Source organism: Asparagus officinalis, chromosome 6, assembly GCF_001876935.1.
Source record: "Asparagus officinalis chromosome 6, Aspof.V1, whole genome shotgun sequence".
Lineage (NCBI taxonomy): Eukaryota > Viridiplantae > Streptophyta > Magnoliopsida > Asparagales > Asparagaceae > Asparagus > Asparagus officinalis.
Window position 1 is genome coordinate 28,531,071 of NC_033799.1, and position 18,471 is coordinate 28,549,541.

The 18,471-nt window shown below is 36.9% G+C and overlaps 1 protein-coding gene across 1 annotated transcript; it reads right to left on the minus strand.

Moving 5' to 3' along the window:
* LOC109845002 lies at positions 2,106-17,640 on the minus strand. The gene is made up of 4 exons (XM_020414184.1): positions 17,370-17,640; positions 2,774-2,993; positions 2,633-2,678; positions 2,106-2,481 (listed from the first exon to the last, which is right to left on the minus strand). The coding sequence occupies exons 1-4, from the start codon at positions 17,479-17,481 to the stop codon at positions 2,383-2,385; spliced, it is 477 nt and encodes a 158-aa protein (XP_020269773.1). The 5' UTR covers positions 17,482-17,640; the 3' UTR covers positions 2,106-2,382.

Genomic DNA, 18,471 nt, shown 5'->3' on the forward strand with positions numbered 1-18,471 from the left:
TCCTCATGATCATACCCAGCATGGGAATGATCACTTCCACAATTTAAGAGAGTGGGTACACCCACTCCCCATGATTTAAGAGATGGAGTATGGTTCTCCTCACCTCTAATGGTCACATCCCAATATTTAAGGGATGAAGTTATGGCCCCCCTCAACCACAATCCCACAATTTGTGGGAGTGGCCATGCTTCTCCTCCACTATAAATAGCCAATGATGGCTATTAAAAGAGGGGTCTTAAACTCTTGATCAAGATCGGACCTATTTGGCTTCTTGGCAATCAGTTCTTTTAAGCTCTAAGAGAATCGAGCCTGGCTCTTTGCATTGTTTTTGCACTGTAGCATCTTCTTCCAGCTTTCGGCCTTGATCACCATCAAGCTCAGGAACTCGAACTTGATCAACACGAGCTTCTACTGCATACTGAAGCTCGCCTGCAACTTCGATCGGATCGTCCAAGGGAAACAAATTCGGTGCGAGAACCGAGGGAGGCGTCCTATCGCTACCAAAGACCCCATGTTAAACAAGGAGGATATTCCCTCCACTTCTATTATAATTTTGATTCATTAGTTTGTAATAAGCTGTTCTTATCAATACAAACGAAGTCCCTGTTTCGGGAAATCAAATTTTACGCGTACAATTATTATTTAAAATTATTTTCTAAATTTTCAAGGTTTTACACTGTTAATGCCAGATGAAGATTAGCAACAACATTTTCGTCCATCTCATTCCACTTCTTGTCATCTGTGATGTCTTTTGGCTTTTCACTGATAGCCACTAGACAATTATCTTTTCTTAAGATAGCCTTTATTTTCACCTTTCATAGTGAGAAATTATTCCCACTAAAATTTTCAATCTCAAACTTTGTTGCCGTTGTTTCTATCATGAACTGTAACTTTTACTATTCACGTGAACAATACCGTACTTGTGAATAATAACCTACTCGTGAATAGTGTACAGTGCCTTCAAAGGGTAAATGACAAAATCTAACTTATTTTTTTATGAGGAGGATCCACCTTTTGTGACAACTGTAGAGCATGTGATAAGTAGATACATGCACCCTAAACCAGGCTCTAATATCGTTTATAAGAAAATCGGGACTAGATAGAGCAGGGTTGCAGCTAATATTAGTGCGAAAATAATAAATTAGACAGATACATGGAAAACCCCCAAAATAAATTGGGAGAAAAACTAAGGCTAATAATAGAATAATTCACTATGAGGAAAATTTAGGAGTTATAATATCTCTCTTGAATAAGAAGAAATTCTCTCTATATTTCCCTCACTTTTCTATTTGAATTTGGAGATTGGATTGATTTAAGTGAGAATGAACTCTGAATCCTTTTATAGGCAAACTCGGTTTCTTATTATCAACAAATGTAGCTCCACAATTTCTTCATTTTTTGGTGCCTAACTCTGATATGTCAAGAAATGCGGCTCCTTCCTATCAAAAACAATGTTGGCGTGAGCCTCAATGCTTTTGGTCAAGGATTGTGGCTCCATCTGGCTTCATCCAACAAATTATACTACTACAGTTGCGTGAATCAACTAAAAACCTCACCTTGCCCCTAAATTAGCATGATAAACGTACCAGTCGCTATATTTTTAACGTGGCAAGATAAGTTTTCTGGTTGATTCTGATGACTTTTAAGGGCATCATTGACCAATTTTTGACATGTAAATATTACATGGGAAAATCTGAGTAAAATATTCCGGCGGTTGTGAGCATGCGAGAGCACAGAAGTTAAAAAAAGTAAATTAGAGGGTTCTCACACGCTTACGAAGCCTCTGGATGTAACTTTCAGGAGGGAAAGCCTCCATGGGAATATTCAGAAAAGAATTTTCGAAATTGAACCCATTTTCGACGCAGTAGGATGAGCATTCTAGTTGATTCGAAACGACTAATATTTTTTAACACGTGACAGCTCGCGTGGAAATCCTGTTATTAGAAGAAATTCAGAGAAGAATATTTGAATTTGACGATTTTTAAGAAAGGACACAAACATGAGCGACTCAGTATTTGACGACGATTGGTTCCCAGTCATAACGGCAACCTGATCAGCTTAAACTTGAAACCAAACTTGTCACCGTAATAAAAACAGTTCATCTACACAACACCCTGTTGCAAATATTATTTTTGTCAAGCCAAAAAAGTTCCGCTTTAACGAATTCAGTTTAGGTACCTCAAGCAACGACACTGAGCAACTTTCAGAATGGATCACCTACGAAAGAAAGTAAACCACACCATTAAAACACGCTCACAATCAATCGCTCTCTCAGTCACAAACAATCACCGATCGCCATCTTCATTCCCCCTGTTTTCACTCCGAGCACACGGACAAGGGGGAGAAAAAGAAGAAACAAATTAATGAATAAATTCTGTGGAATCAGGTCCTCATTGTTGCGGATGTGCCCGGCCCGTGTACAGCAAGGATGTACACAAACTGAGTTGCCGAAAGAATGATCAGAAATGCCTCCATTGTTCTCTGTAATTCCATTAAAGACTTCATCATAAAATAGTTCAAAGAAAAAGAGGGTAGATTTATTAAAACCTCCTTAAACTATTTCTGCGCACAGCCCCTCAAAATCAGGAGGTTCTGTGAAATTTACGCCCAAAATTCAAAATTTTTTACTTACCAGCTTTGCGTTTCTTCCCTCCAAATCAATCTCCTTGCAAGCCAATCTACAAGTAACATTCAAATTATAATCAAACAACACAATTAGCTAATAGTTTTTTTTATTTTTAAAAAAAATTGAAGACTTGATTATTTTGCTCACCCCATTGCAAGAAGGGTGAGAGTCCATGCCATAATAGCAGAAGAGGCTGCAGACTGCCTGCTGTCATAATTCCACAGCCGGAGGTGGTGGACTCCAGCTATCGCTGAGGCGGCCCCCACGACACTGGCTATCAATGCAAATACCACGAAAAAACCGGTGGCTGCGTTCCCTATCGGGAAGAATATCGGAGTGAAGTATGCCGGGAGTTGGAGCTCTGAACCTGCATTGTTGCAATATGGGTTTAATTTAGGCGAGGGTTGCTGCCTTCGGAATGTATCCATACGATACTAAATAAAATAGTTGTAAAGTTGAGCACGTGGCATATAATTAGTCGTAGTATATTTTTGGGCTAATGATAAGAGAGCTCAAATGCATGTAACATTGGATTCTCTTTGCTGCTGAAAGGTAGTGGAGATAAATACTAATTCTGATCATAGCCGTTATCATTAATTTGTAGAAGACGGCGTCAAATTATTCAATATGTTGGAAAACGTAAAAATTCAGCAGCCACATGTGTAGTGTGTGCCACACCCAAGTGTGACAGAAGATGTTTGCTACAATTCGTTATCAGGGGTGTAGTGCGTGCCACACCCAGATGTGACAGAAGCTGTCTGCTAGAATTCGTTGTCAGGGGTGTAGTGCGTGCCACACCCGGATGTGGCAGACACGTTTTCTGACTCCCAGCCTATTTTGTATTCTGTTTTGTTATAAATAGAAACACGTCTTTCTAGGGTTTAGGAGAAGAGATAATAAGAGAAAATTAGTTTTTTTTAGCGCTTTGAGAGGGAGATTATTGATAATCACATATTATTATAATTTTATACCCTCATTATCTATTTTAAATAAATAAATATACCACTAATAATTGTTTTATCTTTAATTGCAGGTTAATGAAGAATAAATCTCAAAAATCTCATATCTCAACAAAAGCCCATTGGCAGGTTAATGAAGAATAAATCTCAAAAATCTCATATCTCAACAAAAGCCCATTGATTTAATGAAGAAAACAAGTGTGAAGCCCAAAAGCCCAAGAGAATCTCATATCTCAACAAAAGCCCATTGATTTAATGAAGAAAACAAGTGTGAAGCCCAAAAGCCCAAGAGGCAAAAGCACAAAGCCAAATACAAGAGGAATTCTCGGACAGCAACCAGAAAGGGGTGCACATCGATGCCAGTATCAATGCCAGCATCGATACCCCTATCGATGCTGGTATCGATACCATCAGCAGGCAATTACGAATCTAAGGCTAAAATTCATGGTTTTTGGATAAGATTTCGATCCAAGGGCTCTCATTCACTGATGTTTACTATAAATAGGGGTAGAGAGTGAGGGGTTAGAGGTGTGAAAATTTTTTGTAACTCCATTTGGAAAGGATGACCACTCTTAATTGAGAAGGCCTTCCAAATTTGTAACTTTTGTTACAATTAATAAAATAATTTTTTTCACCACTTTAAATTGTTCTTTTCTTTGTTGGATGATGAATGTGGAGATGAAGATTAATTTAGAGGTTTTTTCTCTTTTATTTCTCTTTTATTGCTTATTAGTTTAGATTTATTTCTATGCTTGTAGTTAGATTTTATTTTCTTGTTTAAATAGCTAAGAGGCTAGAACCCTCTTGCCTTAGATTTATTTTATGCTTATAGATTAGATTTATTTCATGCTTATAGAGTAGATTTATTTTTTTACATTAAATTCATGTAATTTATTTTATAGTTTAGATTTTACAATTTATTTTGTAGTTAGATTTTAATTTCTTGCACTATTCACCTTGAGGCTAGAACCCTCTTGGGTTTAGTTTTTTTTTTTTTCGCCTTTAGGCTAGAACCCTCTAAGGAATCACCCTTTTCTAAGAAGTGGATGCAATTCTAGATTACCCATATCTTTAATTGAATCCGCCATCTTTAATTTTATTTTCATTCTTAATTTTCCTTTTTGATTATTGATTTTATTCATCTCTCCTTGTGAAAATCATTTATTCATTGTCACATCCACTCTCACTTACATTTTGTGCCTATTTATACACTATCACCTTCATTATCTCTCCACAATCACATTCACTCATCACTCCTATTTGTCACGCACATAACATAAGAACCAATTTTAATTTTCTCCTACAAAACACCTTCCTCGTGGGATCGATAACTTTTTATACTATAACTTGACACGGTTGTGCACTTGCAACATTTTTGGTACATGTTTATGCCGCATCAAGTTTTTGGCGCCGTTACCGGGGAGGGTGCTTAAGTAGGATTTTATTTAATTTGGTTCTTTAACTTATGTGTTTTTTGTGAAGGAACCGCTTGGAGCTTGAAGATCGCAGATTGGAGATCTAGAACTTAGAGAATTGCTTTTAGGTAACTCTTCTTTCTAGCATTTTTAATTCCACCCTTTTTAGTTAGCTTCATAATTAGAGACAATTAGGATTAACAAAAAAGGATTTTTTTTTTGTTGACCATAATAAAATTCACCTTTCACTTGGATATTAACTAACAAGATAATAAACTCAAACAATGTTCACCCTTCTCATAGTTGTTTGATTGTTAACCCTAATAAAAAATATATAAAGATTTTTTTTCTTCCATCCTTTTTAGTCGCTTTTAATTTATAGAGTTGCATTTTATATAGTTAGTAGGAATTCACCAAGGTGATTTGAGCATCTTGATTTGGCACACACTTAAAAATATTTTTAAGGACAAAACTCCATAATCAAGATAAGGTGAGGGATTTCATCACCCTTTCCTTAGCCCAAAAATCACTAATTCCTCACTACACCATCCAAGCCTAATAAAACTCATTAGACGTTGGCCCTAAGAATTCAAGCTCAATAAGGAACAAAGAATCCTTAAGTGAACCAGTTTAAGTTTTCTCGGATTAGTTGGTGTCTAAGGCAAGGTTTAGGGGTTGCGTAAAGCGCTCCGTAAGAAACGAGGTACTTAATTGATCTCTGATCACCTTCTAGTACTATCCTTACCTAGCTAACTACCCGGGTAAAACTTTAATCTTTTTACTTTAGGAGTTTTTGGTTAGGAGCTAGTCTAGTTGAGTTAGGCTAAACCCTAGAGTTAGAGTGATTAAAAAGTGATTGCTTTTAATTTGTTTTAGTTAGGATTTTTTCTTTTTCTTCTCATAAAAAAACTAAGTTTTTTCCTAAAAAAAATATAAAAAGAAGTTGTTTTGGGTGTATGCAAATGTGGATTAGGGATAATACACATCGATTAATTTGTTTTGAACAAATTCTAGAAATGGCATATCCTAATTTACCCATTCTTCAAGATATGTGCTATCCCACTAGGAATGCAATCCCCTTTTGCATTAGGCTTCCCGAGGCAAATTGAACTAACTTTTAGCTTCGACCGTAATATATCAACATGCTTCCAAAATTTCGAGGGAATAAAACTAAAGATGCATATATTTTTATCTCAGAATTTGAAGAAGTATGTATGATGATTAAAATGAGAGAATTAACTGAAGATGCAGTCAAACTCAGATTTATTCCTTTTGCCCTCAAAGACAAAGTAAAAAAATGACTATACAGCTTACCCATAAATTCCATCACAACTTGGGAGGAATTTATCACCGTTTTTCTTAAGAAATTTTTTCCGATCCATAAAACGGTAATGCTAAGAAATAGCATCATGAATTTTAAAATTATCTCGGGAGAAACTTTTTGGAAGTATTTTGACCGATTTAAAGATCTTCTCATCCAATGTCCTCATCACGGTTTAGAAAAATGGTGATTGTGCCAAATAATTTATGAGGGATTAGATTATTCTTCAAAAACTTCCTTAGAGTCAATGTGCCACGGGGATTTTATGAGGAAAAATGCTGATGAAGCTTGGGAGTTTTTAGAGAGTCTTTATGAAAAAACCATGCAATGGGAACACTATGATGACCGAGTGTCATCAGTTCCCCAAACCAAGTCCAGTGGTATTTCCTTAGAGTCGAACATTGCATCTGAAGCTAAGATGGCCATAATCATGCGTAGATTAGAAGCCTTAGAAATCAAGGAAAGAGCCCCGGCTCAAATCAAACAAGTTTCAGCCTCAGGATGTCACAACTGTCTGTCACCATCTCATGTTTCAGAAGAATGTCCTCTCTTAGGAAATAATCATCCATTAGGACAGGTCAACGTTACATTCCAGTGTTACGTAAATGATCAATTCTCTCCAACCTACAACCCAGGTTGGAGAAACCACCCAAACTTTGCATGTAATCAGGGAACTCACTCCGGAACTCAAAACTTCACTCTCTCTTCAAACAAACAATTTCCTAGGGGAAACACGGTTCCTTTCAATTCTCATCCATAATTTCAACAATCGAATCTACCGTATCAAAATCAGTCTCCTCTTCATCAAGCTATAATTCAGACTCCTCACAATCCAGATCAGGATAAACGTCTCAATGTCTTGGAAAGGGGTTTGGAAACCATAATTAAGGCCTCCACTCAAACCACGAATATGTTGACTCAAACGTCCAGCACTTTGAATTCCTTTATGCAATCATCCAGACAAATGCTCAACTCCAACACTCAAGTTATAGCTAGATTAGAATCCTAAATTGGCCAACTAGCTAGTGCCGTGAGTGAAAGAGAGAAAGAAAAATTTCCGAGTCAATCCGTGGTCAACCCTAAGGACACATGATGCAGTTCATCCTTTGAAGCTCAAGTGAATGCAATCCATTCACTTCGGTCAGGTAGACAGGTCGATAATCAAGTAAGAACTCCTCCAAGTCAAACTCTTGATCTAGTACAAATTCCTTCTCCTTCTCCTTCTGATGAATCTATTCAACAATCACCCCCCTCAGATGACCAAGAACCTGAACTTGAACCTGAGCTTGCTTTTGATAGGTTTAAACCAGTTGCTCCTTTTCCAGATAGACTCAGGCCTAGGAAACACTCCCCTCAAGAAGAAAAGATCCTAGAAACATTCAAGCAGGTTAAGGTTAATATTCCTCTCTTAGATGTAATTGAACGAATTCCATCTTATGCCAATTTTTGAAAGAATTATGCACTAAGAAGAGGAGAATAAATATTCCAAAGAAAGTCTTTTTAGCCGCCAATATCAGTGATATGCTCTCAAATCCCATACCTTTGAAATATAAGGATCTAGGTTCTCCTATCATTTCATGTGTCATTGAAAATACTCACATTGATAAGGCTCTTTTAGACTTAGGGGCCAGTGTTAATTTGCTTCCATATTCAGTCTACCAGCAATTGGGTCTAGGTGTACTGAACCCAACTCGCTCCACTTTACAGTTGGCTGATAGATCTGTCAAGGTCCCTATGGGTGAGTTAGAGGATGTTCTGATTAAGGTTGGAGATTTTATTTTTCCAATAGGTTTCGTAGTCTTGAAAATACAGCCCGTTTCCAATCCCAAAGGACAGACACCTGTCATCTTAGGACGACCATTCTTAGCCACTTCTAATACTCTCATCAACTGCAGAACTGGTTAAATAAAGCTATCCTTTGGGAATTTAACTGCCGATCTCAACATTTTCAATTCAGAGGACCAATCAAATATTCAGCCTCTAGAAATAAATTATATTCAGGAAAGATCAAAAGAAGAAGAAGAATAGTCTGATTTGAGTTTTGAGGAAATTTTTGGTGAAGAGTTGGAGTTTTTAGAAGAAGCAGATCAGGTCATTGAGAATGATAAAACTATGTTAAATATTTGCTATCTTGAATTAAATTTTGAAGAACTCTTTCTTGATGAACTTAGATTCTTGGAGAATAATCAACAACCAAATTTTTAGAACTTAACCATTAATCTTGGGGTTGGGGAAAATGCTACAGAAGAATTGGTTGTTAGAAAATAAAAATTCACAGTATAAGAGTCTAAGTTCATTAAGAAATACAAAATGCATGACACCAATAATACATACCTTACCTTGTTATTGAATACCCCGAAATACTTAGAATTTCACATTATTGATTATATCATTCTGAATGTGTTTAAAATCCGGGGAAAATTTTTTAACAATAAGGTAGCATTCAATGTAGATTATGAGCTCTTCATGTTGAACCCTTCATTCTATATTGTTTGTTTTATTTTATTTCAGAATAATAAAAAGAATTTATTCTTCTCTTATTCGAGAGTTTCTTATTTAGTTGTAAAAAAAGAAGAAGAAGAAAAGAAAAAAAGAAGTAAAAAAAGAAGTATTAATTTTTTCCATCCTCCTTAGGCTAAAGGTAATTACAAATTTTTATCAGCCAACCAAATGTAAGTACTTCGCTTCTTATCTACTTTACTTTGTGCATCATAGAGTTTGCATTGAGGACAATGCAAAATTTAGGTGTGGGGGTGGGGAATTAGTTATTTTTTCTCTTTATTTTACCTTTTTAGTTACATTTTTTCCTTTTTCTTAAAAAATTATAAAAATATTGTCACTTGCCAAATTAATAGAGTTATGTAATAATTGATTTATTTGATAAATTTTAAAATTTTCTAATACCTAGTTTGTTATTTACTTAAGTTTACCTTTTATGATAATTCTAAATAAATTTCTTAAGAAATTATTTTCAAAGTAGTATACATTACTTAAGCCTTAACTTAGATTTTTATTTAAAATAATGGAATTTATGCATGCTTAGCTTAGAGTTGAAAATAATTTTTTAAAGTGTCTTGATTTACATATTTTTTAGAATATATATACATATACATAAAAAAATTACAAAAGAAGAGTACGAAAAATGGGCACCAAAAAAAAAAGAAAAAAAAACTCTTGAATTCAAGGTGATTCTATCTTATAAAGCCTAAGCTGACCGAGTAATTAAGCCCAAAGAGTATTTTCATACTTAATGACCTAAGCCCAATTGGGTTGGGATCCATTGGCCCAAAACTCATTAAATGGTCACTTAAAAAGCCCGTAAAGTAGAAAAAAATCACTAAGGAAGAAAGATTTAAAAAAAGAAAAAAAAAACGAAAGTAAAAATAATAATAATAATAATAATACTATATATAGTTATATTTGTATATATGGTCTTGGAAAATATTTTAGATCAAGTAACTTGAAAATTATTTAAAACAATGAGTTAGCATGTTCTTTTCAAAACTTTTAAATTAAATTTCTAAGTTTGGCTTGATTTTGTATTACTATAATGAGAAGATTTTCTAAGAAATTTACCTTAGAGTTTTATATAAAAATATTTTCTTGAGTAATAACTAGCTTCAATTATCAAGTAAATTTAGTTTTTTACTAACTTCTTTAATTTGGTAAGATGACCGAATTTTGTGGGTATATTCACTACAAACCCTCACGAGACTACAACTCGTCCACTAGGATAACCTAGGGGTTTAAAGGCTTGTTGTATATGCTAAATACAACCGAATTCCTGCGAAAGTGAGTTAGGATTTTTCTTTCTTTGCTAGAGGACTAACAAAAGTTTAGGTGTGAGGGTATTTGATAATCACATTTTATTATAATTTTATACCCTTATTATCTATTTTATATGAATAAATATACTACTAATAATTGTTTTTATCTTTAATTGCAGGTTAATGAAGAATAAATCTCAAAAATCTCATATCTCAACAAAAGCTCATTGATTTAATGAAGAAAACAAGTGTGAAGCGCAAAAGCCCAAGAGCCAAAAGCACAAAGCCAAATATAAGAGGAATTCTCGGACAGCAACCAGAAAGGGGTGCACATCGATGCCAGCATCGATGGTGGTATCGATGATAGCATCGATGCCAGTATCGATGCCATCATCGATACCCCTATCGATGCTGGTATCGATACCATCAGCAGGCAGTTACAAATCTAAGGCTGAAATTCATGGTTTTTGGATAAGATTTCGATCCAATGGCTCTCATTTACAGATGTTTACTATAAATAGGGGTAGAGAGTAAGGGGTTAGAGGAGTGAAAATTTTTTGTAACTCCATTTGGAGAGAAGGGCCACTCTTAATTGAGAAGGCCTTCCAAATTTATAACTTTTGTTACAATTAATAAAATAAATTTTTTCACCACTTTAAATTGTTCTTCTCTTTGTTGGATGATGAAGATGGAGATGAAGATTAATTTAGAGGTTTTTTTCTTTTTTATTTCTCTTTTATTGCTTATTAGTTTAGATTTATTTCCATGCTTGTAGTTAGATTTTATTTTCTTGTTTAAATAGCCAAGAGACTAGAACCTTCTTGTCTTAGATTTATTTTATGCTTATAGATTAGATTTATTTCATGCTTATAGAGTAGATTTATTTTTTTACATTTAATTTATGCAATTTATTTTGTAGTTTAGATTTGATAATTTATTTTGTAGTTAGATTTTAATTTTTTGCACTATTTACCTTGAGGTTAAAACCCTCTTGGGTTTAGTTTTTCTTTTTTTTTTAATTTTTATTTTCTTTGATTCGCCTTTAGGTTAGAACCCTCTAGGGAATCATCATTTTCTAAGAAATGGATGCAATTCAAGATTACACATATCTTTAATTGAATCCGTCATCTTTACTTTCTTGAATTTTATTTTTATTCTTAATTTTCCTTTTTGATACTTGATTTTATTCATCTCTCCTTGTGAAAATCATTCATTCATTGTCACATCCACTCTCACTTACATTTTGTGCCTATTTACACACTATCACCTTTATTATCTCTCCACAATCACATTCACTCATCACTCATATTTGTCACGTACACAACATAAGAACCATTTTTAATTTTCTCCTACAAAATACCTTCCTCGTGGGATCGATAACTTTTTATACTATAATTTGATACGGTTGTACACTTGCAATATTTTTGGTACATGTTTATGCCGCACCAATTATTGTGAGGGAGTGTGAGATCATTGGTTGGGTTATTTTGAGAGTTGTTTGAGAGATTGTAACCCGTTGTTTCTCCTCCATATAGTGAAATCTCCCCGTCCTCTCTCCGTGGACATAGGCAATAACCAAACCACGTAAATCTCTGTGTTTATGTGTGATTTTGGCCATTATTTTGGTAATTGCACTCGTGTTTGGTTCTTCTCTCCTCCCTCGCCGACTCGTTTGGTTCGCGAGCACGTTTCTGCATGGCACGTGACAAGTGGTATCAGAGCTCAGATTTTTAGATTTAGGGTTTTGCATTGGGTGAAGAAAGATTCGCTGTTGGAAGCTTGGGTCTTGGAGATCTTGGCTTCGGTAGAGATAACGTTGCGGAGTTACCGTTGGAGATCTCGCTTTCCTCGTCTGGCTAGGAGATTGTGTCAGAACCCTATCTAGGGTTTAGTTGGGTAATTTCTTAATTCTATCAAGTTTGAATTTTTCTTTACAATTTGGAGTTTGCAAGCAATGAGAGAAGAAGTTGGTGAAAACAGCAAGACGATGACGAGTACAGTTCAAGTTGCACTTCAAAATATGAATATCAGTGTTGTGAAGTATGACGTCAAGATCAACTTTGTTTGTGTATGAGTGATGTTCAAGATGCATTGAATGCTCAAAATTTGTAAGAGACCATCATAGTTTATGAGAGGCCACCAAAGTATGATGAGGCGGTATGAGACAAGATGAATCGAAACGCTTGTGGGGTAATTAGATCTTGCTTGGAACAAGAATTAAAGTATGATGTGATCGGTGTGACGTCTATGATGAAGAGGTGGTGGATTCTAAATAATAAGTACCTTACGAAGAGTGTTGAGAACTGTTTGCACTTACTTTAAAGATAGTTTAGATTCCAGATGTCCAGGGGTACCTCACTTGTGGATCATGTGAACAACTACATAAAGTTGTGGTCCGACTTAGCGAAGGTTGATGAGAAGATAACGGATAAGTAGAAGGTGATTATTTTGTTAGGCTCCTTACCCGATGAGGAGTATGATACCTTCGTGCTCATTTTGTTAAACGGTAGATTTTCTATCACCTATAGCGAAGTGACTAATGCATTGACGAATTATAATCTGAGGAGGAAGGACAAAGAGACTTCTAGAGCTAGCACTTCAGGAGAGGCCTTGTCGACGAGAGGAAGGAGTCCCTATCCGAGAGGTGGTAATCGAAGCAGTTCAAAGTCAAGGGGCCACTACTAATTAGTGAAGAACTAGTGTAATTTTTTCAAAGAACAAGGCATTGGAAGAGAGATTGTCCGAAGTTCAGAGAGAAGGAGAATATCAAGAAGAAGGGCCCGAAGGCCAATGAGGTGAATATTGCTAAGAGTGGTAATGATTCTGATAATTCATGCTTTTCTCTATTGATTACTCCAGAGGTTAACCATGCGGATGCATCGGATTGGATGCTAGATTCGGGTGCTACTTATCATGTGACTCTCTGGCGAGATTGGTTTGCATCTTTCGAGAAGCTCGATGGGGTGTGGTAGTCATGGAAAATGATCAATCCTGTGGCATTTATGGGATAGGTATCATCAGGATTCGGATGCACGATGGAGTTTTTCGAGAGCTGAATGAAGTGATATTTGTTCCTCAGTTGAAGAAAAATCTTATTTCCGTTGGAGCTTTGGAGGCAAAGGGAGTCAAGGTGACTTTTGAGAATGCTGTAGCAAAAGTTACTAAGGGATTTTTGGTAGTGATGAAGGGAGTTAATAGTAGAAATCTTTATTATCTGAAGGGGAGCACCGAGATTGACCAGGTAGCTTCAGCTATTTCAGAGGCGAACGTAAGCAGACTTTGGCACTACAGATTGAGGCACACATGTAAAAAGTCACTGCAGGCGCTGTGTAAGCAGGACCTATTGAAGGAAGCCAAGAGGGGAAGATTGAATTCTACGAGCATTGTGTTCTTGGCAAGAAGATAAAGGTAAAGTTCGGGATAGCTATACATAGGATGACGGGCATTTTGGACTACGTACACATAGATATTTAGGGTCCCACTAAGATGACATCACTTGGTGGTCAACATTGGTTCATCATATTTGTGGATTACTATACTTGATGTTGTTGGGTGTACACCATGAAACATAAGACTGAAGTCCTATAGTTATTTGTGGAGTGGAAGAGGAGATTAGAACTGCGGACTGAGAGAAAGATCATGACGTTGAGATCTGATAACGGTGGGAAGTACACTTCAGACCCCTTTCAACAGCTATGTAGAACGAGGGCATAGAGAGACACTTCACAGTTAGTCACTCACCGTAACAAAATGGGGTAGCAAAGAGATTGAATCGGTCTTTACTGGGGAAGGTCCGATGTTTGTTATTGGAAAGTGTTTGGAGAAGATCTTTTGGGATGATGCACTTTCATATGTGAGCCACCTCATTAATAAGTTGTATTCATCTGCGATTAAGGGGAAAACCCCTATGGGATATAGTTGATAAGAAGATTATGCTGAGTAGAGATGTCACTTTCAATGAGGCTTCGATCTTGAATCTTCTCAGCTCTCATCAGGTGGAGAGCATCCCGACAGAGGAGATATCGCAGGTGGTGAAGATTGATGCAGCTCCACAGTGTCCAGACGGTATCGTATCTATTAGAGTGCCGACTGAGGCGACGCCAAGCGAGCACAGTAATGATTTGGAGGATACATGTTCAACAGGGCAGAATCAAGGACCGACGGCTTAGGTTCAGGATTTGATTGCGGTTTGGAGACCCAGGATAAACATACGGTTGCCAGCTAGGTATACGAATACAATTATTGCTTATGCGCTTCTGGTGGAGAGTGTCGATGAGATGGTTCCTACTACATTCAGAGAGGCTGAGCGGAGTTCAGAGGCTGATTTGTGGCAGGAAGCTACGCGGGAGGAGATAGAATCTCTTCAGAAGAGCGACATATGGGAGCTTGTTGAGCTTCCAAAGGGGCGGAAGGCTATTTGTTGTAAATGGGTGTATACGAAGAAGGAGGGCACTGAAGACACTCCGGTGAGGTTCAAAGCTAGGTTGGTAGTAAAGAACTATGCATAGTAAGAAGGCATATATTGATTACAATGAGGTATTTCTCCGGTGGTAAAGCACTCTTCGATTCAGATCTTGCTAGCTTTGGTGGCACAATATGGTTTGGAATTAGATCAGTTAAATATGAAAATGGTATTTCTTCATGGTGATATTGATGAGGAAATCTATATGACTCAGTTATTAGGGTTTCGATCTGTAGGGAAGGAAAAATTAGTTTGCAGATTAAAGAAATTGCTACACGGATTGAAGCAATCTCCGCGATAGTGATATAGGCGATTCGATGGGTTTATGCTCGGTCATTCGTACATTAGGAGCCAATTTAATCCTTACGTGTACTATCGCAAGTTGCAAGGAGGTACGTATATTTATTTGTTGTTTTATGTCGATGAAATGTTGGTTGCTTTTATTTTCAGATTCGTTATAGATGAGTTGATGTACAACTTTCAGAAAAGTTCGAGATGAAGGATTAGGATGAAGCGAAGTGCATTTTGGAGATGGAGATCGATAGAGACAGAGATAGGGGTAGAATTTATTTGACACAGGTGACTTATTTGAAGAAGGTGCTATAGTGGTTTAATGTGAATATGGAGACGAAGCTAGTTAGTGTACCATTAGGAGCTCATTTGAAGCTTTCACCTGACCTTTCATCGAAAATAGTTGAATATAGAGAGTCGATATTAAAGAATCCATATGCAAGCGCATTGGGAAGTTTTATGTACGCCATGGTTTGTACGAGACCGAATTTATCACAGGTAGTGAGCATGGTTTCGAGATACATGCACGACCCGGGTCTGGGTCATTGGGGTGTCGTGAGATAGATTTTAAGGTACATTCAAGGTACTCTCAATATTGGTTTAGTTTTTAAGCGGGACACTAGCGGTGGGCAGCTATGTGTTTGGATTCATAGATTCGGACTACGATAGAGATTTGGATAAACGTCGGTCGACGACGGGGTGTGTGTTCACTTTGACCCGTGCGCCAGTGTGTTGGAGATATACCTTGCAGTCTATGGTGGCTTTGTCGACGATGGAGGTAGAGTATATGGCGATTAGGGAGGCTTTTAAGGAGGTGATTTGGCTTCGAGGACTTTTGGAGGATCTTGGTATTTCGCAGCGATCCGTCAACATTTATTATGATAGCATGAATGCTATTTATTTGGTGAAGAATCAGGTCTTTCATGCGAGAATGAAGCATATCAACGTTCGTTATCATTTCGTTTGGGATGTTCTTGAAGATGGGGATGTGGAGCTTATGAAGATTCACACAAAAGATAATCCAGCGGATATGCTCACGAAGGTGGTTCTGAGCAATAAGTTCGATCATTGTAGCAACTTATTGCACGTTCGTGATTGTTGATGCCTATCGAAGCCGTTTGGATGAACTACGAATGACTTGATCCCTTAGGAGAGGGGGTACGTAGGCAACCACATTAGTGCAGCCGGTTTTGATGAGACGACGCATTAGTGCTCATGTTGGTGTCGGCTCAGTTTTGGGAACACTTCGCCGAGGTGGATAATTGTAGAAAATAGCGTCGAATTGTTCAAAATGTTGGAAAACGTGAAAATTCAGTAGCCACAGGTGTAGTGCATGCCACACCCTGGTATGACAGAAGCTGTCTGCTAGAATTCGTTGTCAGGTGTGTAGTGCGTACCATACCCGGGTGTGGCAGACGCATTTCTGATTCCTAGCCTGTTTTGGATTGTATTTTGTTATAAATAGAAACACGTCTTTCTAGGGTTTAGGAGAAGAGATAATCAGAGAAAATTGGTTCTTTTGAGCACTTTGAGAGGGAGATTATTGTTGAGGGAGTGTGAGATCATTGGTTTGGTTATTTTGAGAGTTGTTTGAGAGTTTGTAACCTGTTGTTTCTCCTCCATATAGTGAAATCTTCCTATCCTCTCCCCGTGGACATAGGCAATTGCCGAACCACGTAAATCTCTGTGTTTGTATGTGAGTTTGGCCGTCATTTTGGGAATTGCACTCGTGTTTGGTTCTTCTCTCATCGCTCGCTGATCGTTTGGTTTGCGAGCACGCTTCCGCACGGCGCGCGATATAATTCAGTTGATGGTTACGATTCTTCTTGAATGAAAACTAGAAATGAGTGTACGTAATGCGTGAGTACTATTGTAAGTGCTAAATTTTGGAATGAATTGTAACGTAGATTAACCAATAGCTAGCTGTGAGGAAAGGGAACAGTGCCTTCAAGTCGGAGAGGATCCAAATCCAACACAGGATTATATCAGTCAACCTTCACCATAATTTCAAAAGTATGACGTTTCTTTTCTGAATCCAATTCAAATGAGTGCTTATTAGGATATGAGTCTAGATTATTTCAATTCCATCTTAAATTGTTCTCATTGTTTAAAAGAAAAAGAAGGATAAATTACACTAAACACCAATAACTTTTTGTGTTTTGTAGGAGACCACAAATAACTTTCAAAATCGCACTAAACCCTAAATAATTGTCATAGGAAGTCCCTACTATATTTTGGGTAAATTATACTAAACTCCCCAATAACTTTGAAAATGCCTTTTTATGTTGTTTATTGGTTCTAATTTATGTGGGTTAGATACAAAATGCAAAAACTTATTGGTGGTTTTCTGCAAACTGTATAAGTTATTGGGGATTTAGTGCGGAAGTTGAGGGTTCATTGCAAAATGCTGAATGTTCTTAGGGGTCTAGCGCAGTTTACCCCAAAAAACTCTTAAATTATGATGAGAAATAAGGACTAAATTTACATTATAATAACTATTTCTCAAAGTGACTTGAGCAAGGATGTACCTATTATGAAGCCATAATCAATTGCTCTGTTGAGTGCCCACCCTCCGAGAGCTGCAACTATGACATACATGCAAAAATTGAGAGCTAGGAGAAAGGAGGCGATCGGCTTCATTGTTGTCGTTGGCCGCCGGTGAACGATGAAGTTCCTCTTATTGAGTTCAGAAGATAAGGCCGAGGTTTTTAGCTTATATGTTTAGATAGGCCATGATAGCTTTGTTCTTTGCTTGTCATATGGAGAAGGAGGCTTTGAATTCAAGAAAGGGAGCTAAAGCCTCAAGCTATGAAGGAAATTATTATTTATATCATGTTTTTATTACTATCAGATTCTTGATTTATGAAGGGTTGCAACTTGCTATGTGTTCACTTTATTCTCTTTCTTTTTTTGGCCTTTACTTTTGTTGAGGGAAATCAATGGTCTGTGCATGTTATGTTGATACTTTTAGAATTTCATAATTTGTTGGTGAGGGTAAAGTTATTAATGCATGTTTCTTCTTGTGTTGAAAAGACCTCTAAATCCTATGTTTCCATAGACCTGCGCTTAGTCGGACAATTTATGATTCTATACGCACATTGCCAAGTGATATGTGGATAATAAGTTCCAATATAACAATTATTAAATAACTTTTTTTTTTGCTAATCCATGAATAAGATCTATATGAACACATAGATACATGAATCCATACATGTGTTGGGGATATTTGCTGTTTAGACACTAATTATCATGAGATGCAATTTAATAGTTAATTGAAATCATAAAAGAACAGATTCAGATGAAGACTCAGAATAGAGATTGAATTAAAAATTAAACAGAGTTAAAGAACATAGCTTGATGATCGAAGCGTGCTAGGCACTGTCACGAGAATCTAATTGCCCCCTCTCGTACAGGGCTACACGGCAATGGATTTCGGAGATACGACGACTCTCGGTCAAGCGACCTCCTTCTCGTCGGCACGGGCTTCAAGAAGGCTTTGCTAATTCTTTGTAGACTTTCAGGGAACCAGCCAAGAACAACAGCAAAAGGAGAATTTTGAAGAGAAGAGAAAAAGAGAAGCTCAATTGTAATACCGTACCTCTAGCCCTCGTAGGTATTGATTTTTATAGA

What these genes read in the sequence shown, in the direction of transcription:
- LOC109845002 (XM_020414184.1), bottom strand. Translation starts at nt 17,481, where the DNA reads ATGAAGCCGATCGCCTCCTTTCTCCTAGCTCTCAATTTTTGCATGTAT. An exon ending in CTCACCCTTCTTGCAATGGG is followed by an intron (nt 2,679 to 2,773) that starts GTGAGCAAAATA and finishes TGTTACTTGTAG; the next exon opens with ATTGGCTTGCAAGGAGATTG. An exon ending in AGGGAAGAAACGCAAAGCTG is followed by an intron (nt 2,482 to 2,632) that starts GTAAGTAAAAAA and finishes ATGGAATTACAG; the next exon opens with AGAACAATGGAGGCATTTCT.